Source organism: Planococcus citri, chromosome 2, assembly GCF_950023065.1.
Source record: "Planococcus citri chromosome 2, ihPlaCitr1.1, whole genome shotgun sequence".
Classification (NCBI taxonomy): Eukaryota; Metazoa; Arthropoda; class Insecta; order Hemiptera; family Pseudococcidae; genus Planococcus; species Planococcus citri.
The window spans coordinates 76,406,517-76,411,213 of NC_088678.1; the positions used below are offsets into that span (position 1 = coordinate 76,406,517).

Below are 4,697 nucleotides of genomic sequence, written 5' to 3' on the forward strand. Positions count from 1 at the left end.
AGACGATGCAGAGGGTGCATAATAAGGACTTGGGTACTGAAGTTATAGGTACAGTGCAGAAGTTTATTTTTTGATCCATTGAGAGCGATTTGAAATTTATGGAGAAAATTAAAATTTATTAAAATTTTAAAAATCTCAAAATAAATTTGAAAATTTGGTTACTGGGGTTTAGGACATGTTCTTTCGACCTATCTTGTTTTAGTTCCAATCGGAGAGTGCCAGTTCAAAAAGTTCCCTCGTCAGTATCATCAGTTCCATAGTTACTCGTACTGAGCGGATTACAGACGAGGGACGAGGATCGTCAAATGTTAGACATGAACTAAGTTTAAAAATGCCTCAGCCTCATCCTTTGGTTTTCCTCGAATTTGCTTCATGTACTCGTAGAGAATTACCCCTGATATCATCCTGACATTTTCAGAAAGGCCAATGAACCTTGAAGAAGCGCCCTGGAAACAACCAACGGATTATCATTCTTATTCCAATATGAGAATATGCGGGTACGTGGACATGTTGTGTTGCGTAGTGACGACGATTTCCAACACTTTGATCATCACTGTGTTCACAAGAAGTACCATGGTATCACCTATGAACACAATCTTCATTCACATCGCCATCACCGAATCACTGGCCATCCTTAGCTTCATACCTCGCTCATGGCACGAATATTTTCAAGTAGAACCGTGTTCAATCCATATTTACCGAACATACAAATGGGAGAATTTCGCTCTTCATTCGTACCTGCTCGCATTTGCATTTCGCCACATGGTTGTTTGGCTTACGGTGATGCTGGGAGTATGGCGATACATAGCAATAGTACATCCGCTGAAGAAGAGTCAATGGTGCGACATGCGCACTACGCGAAAACTGATAATCGCAGGGTACATTTTTGGATTTTTAATCACAATACCTATTTACTTCTACATAGCGGTTCAACCATTCCGCATACAACTCGATGAAAATGGGTGTTTACCCTCGAATTCAACCACTAGCAATAAAACCATTAACACCACCATATACGAATTCAGCGTGCCACTTGAGAAATTTCCTTTTTTATACTCATTCTCCTTCATCGGCTACGCGGTTTTAATTAAAACTGTGCCTGCACTTGTCTTAATTGTGATCAGCTACAAGTGAGTATTCCAACTTTACACTTCAAGGTCATTCCAAGTCAAATAACCGGGCATTTGCTTTGGGGTCGCCTCGGCGATTTTAACAATGTTTTCTCAAAGTGCAATTAATGTAGCAGATGGAAGGGTGCTCAAAGTTTTGAACAAAATTGGGATACCGTATACCGCTTGAGCGGGGTACACCTTGAGAATTATGAAATTTGCTAATGGGGGGATGGGAGAATATTACACCCCTCTCTACCTCTTACCGAGAAAAATTTGAGATGAATTGGGTGAATTAGAAAAGGCAGAATAGAAAAACTAGGTAAGTATTTGTACTAATTTGAGAAACGGAAACAAAATTCAAAGGCTATTTGGTGGATAAGTATTAAGTATATGTGACCGTCCGCGATAAAACCGACCATCCGTCGCAAAAAATTGAAAATTTTTTTTTCGCAAATTTTTATTCCCTAAACCTTTTAAGGCCCAAAAATAGGCGAAAAAACATTTTCCATTTTTTGCGACGGATGGTCGGTTTTATCGCGGACGGTCACATATTGAATTTGCCCGCGAGAGCTTCAGGGTTGATATTTGCATGGAAGGTGGTTGCCATTGAGCACCTTCTCTCAGGAAAGTTTCAGACCCCCAGACCCCCCCCGTTTTTGAGAAACCCCCCTTTTCTGAAATTACAATAAAAAAAATTTTCTCAGCCCCGTGTGAACCGATTTTTTCAATTCTTCGGAATGCTGTAAACATCCATAAGAGGTATCCCTACAAAAATTTTCACCCCCCTCACCCGATATTTTCCTATCAAAATGGCATTTTTTAGTTTTGTTTACCTGTGGTGCGGATGAGGGTAGCATAAAAGTGGACGTCATATTCGTGTTCGGGGGCGTTCGATTCATATGGAAACGACACCTCGTTTACCAAAAACATTGATTTACACCAGAATCCATTTTTACCCCCTCTGTAAGTTTTTTCAATTTTTGACCACGACCCACCACCGGGTCATTCCATGTCAACTCAACCAAAAAAAGGCGATTTTGAAAGTCATGTCATTCGATTTCGCTCAATTTTTTTTTTACAATATCTACCCACCTAGTAAGTAAGAAAGCCGCAATCAGTTTGGTGCCAGGCCCCTCAGGGGGTGGGTGGGGGCTTCCATTATTTTCACATTGTCTCGAGGTACTCAACTTCGGCAGCCCATTCCTCCAAAACTATGATACTTTGATCAAAACTGATTTCTCAGTTCGAAAGGGCATTGAATTTTGAACTATCAAGCATTTTTAAATTTTCAAAAGTTGAAAGTTAAACTTTCAATTTGAAAGTTCAAATTTCAAAATGGCACTGTAAGTGGGAGCTACCATTTAAAATTTTGAAAAAATTTCCATAGATGTACATTTTGATACTTTTTCGAAATATTCAGGTTTCGTTTCGAGATGGAACTCTTGACGGTGGGGGAGCACCCCCACCCCCAGTTTTGGGTGAAACTTTCAATAGAAAATCTGGGGTATGTGATGTATCGAATTGTATATTTTCGGCGACACTGAACACGAATATGACGTCAGATTTGTGATTGGACCCCATCCACGGCCCCAAGCAATTTTTTTGGACTTTTATCTATTGGGGGAGGTTTTGGGGGCCATGGGTGAAGTCGATTCGAAAAACTAAGACAATATTCGTGTTCAGCGATATTGAAAACATACTATTGCATGTGTCACACTAATGTAACCATTTTAGGGGGGGTCACCCCCTTTGGAGAGGTGCTGGGGGCCGTGGACGAGTCCAATCACAAATCTGACGTCATATCCGTGTTCAGCGTCACCAAAAACATACTATTCCATATGTCACACGAACAAAACGCTTTTTCAAACTTTTACCCCCTTTGAGGAGGTGCTGAGGGCCGTGAATGAGGTCCAATCAAAAATCTGACGTCATGTTCGTGTTCAGCGTCGCCGAAAACATACAATTCGATACATCACATACCCCAGATTCTCTATTGAAAGTTTCACCCAAAATTGGGGGTGGGGATGCTCCCCCACCGTCAAGAGTTCCATCTCGAAACCTGAATATTTCGAAAAAGTATCAAAATGTACATCTACAGAAATTTTTTCAAAATTTTAAGTGGTAGCTCCCACTTGCAGCGCCATTTTGAAATTTAAACTTTCAAATTGAAAGTTCAACTTTCAACTTTTGAAAATTTCAAAATGCTTAAAAAGTTCAAAATTCAATGCCCTTTCGAACTGTGAAATAAGTTTTGATCAAAGTATCATAGTTTTGGAGGAATGGGCTGCTGAAGTTGAGTACCTCGAGACAATGTGAAAATAATGGAAGCCCCTCCACCCGCCCCCTGAGGGGGCTGGGACCAAACTGATTGCGGCTTTCTTACTTACCGAGTGGGTAGATATTGTAAATAAAATTTGAGCAAAATCGAAGGACATTACCCAAAAACGTTGGTTGAGTTGACATGGAATGACCCGACAAACTTTTTTTTGAAAAAAATATATGTTTTTTGGGGGTCAAAAACACACTTAAAAATGCTATTCCCATTTTACGAAGTAAATAGTTGGAAAATCAGGGGAGGAGTTGAGAAAATTTCGGTCCAAACTTTACAAAATTCCTATTTTCCTCAAAATTTTGAGCACTCCTATCTGATCCCTTTCAATTGCACTTTGAGAACTGCAGTTAGCGCTATTTGTCATGTCATCTTTCATCGAAGTCCACCCACAAGGAAAATATTTTTGAAATTCATCGACCCCAAATGCAAAAGGCTCGGCGATTTGACACGGAATGACTATTTCATTTCAAGAAAATAATCTTTCATGGGACATTTTCGTCGTTTATTTAGGTTAATCTTTGCCCTAATCGAAGCACGAAAACGTCGAGCAGGAATGGTTGCCAATTTGAATCGAAAACACTTGCAAAATCAAACGGATCGGACAACGATAATTCTGTTACTCATATTGGCATTATTCATAGCAACAGAACTTAATCACGGAATATTCGGCACATTGACGGGAATCTTGGGTCCAACATTTTTTTGGGGGTACTTTTACTACACAATGGAGATAGCAAATACTTTTGCGCATATTTCCCAGAGTTTAAATTTCGTGTTCTATTATGCGATGAGCGAACAATTCAGGAAAACTTTCAATTCATTATTTAAACGAAATGGCAATAAATCGTCACACGATGGACATCGTATCAGAGGTATTACTGAGATAGAGCAACTTATCTAGGAATTTAGACTTACATCATAATCATATTATTTGTAAAGTATTGCAGCAATCAGTTTCAATTGCACCAGATCGTAATAATTATACCTACCTATACTATAAGTAAATTAATTACACCAATGAAGCAAATGGAAGCAATAATTGCACTCGTTTTTTGAATTCCATAAAAATATATTCGTTTCACTTTGTTAGTGATTTGACTCCATGCACCGATTCTCTATTCCAAATCTGCATTCGACCAAGAGTAGGATTATACCTACATTTGTATTTCAAAATCACATCAGGCGAAATTGGAAAAAGTTTCGCATTTATTAGACACCTTATTTACAAAAAATGAATCTTCGTGCACGAAATT

The 4,697-nt window shown here is 39.1% G+C and overlaps 1 protein-coding gene across 1 annotated transcript; it reads left to right on the forward strand.

Moving 5' to 3' along the window:
- Positions 1–256: 256 nt before the first annotated feature.
- On the forward strand, positions 257–4,345 carry LOC135834186 (sex peptide receptor-like). The gene is made up of 2 exons (XM_065348025.1): positions 257–1,130; positions 3,955–4,345. The coding sequence occupies exons 1-2, from the start codon at positions 427–429 to the stop codon at positions 4,343–4,345; spliced, it is 1,095 nt and encodes a 364-aa protein (XP_065204097.1). The 5' UTR covers positions 257–426.
- The last annotated feature ends 352 nt before the right edge of the window (positions 4,346–4,697 follow it).

Bases quoted from the DNA above. Each gene is read 5' to 3' on its own strand.
- LOC135834186 (XM_065348025.1), top strand. From the start codon at position 427: ATGAACCTTGAAGAAGCGCCCTGGAAACAACCAACGGATTATCATTCT. The intron at 1,131-3,954 runs GTGAGTATTCCA...TCGTTTATTTAG, and splicing joins TTAATTGTGATCAGCTACAA to GTTAATCTTTGCCCTAATCG.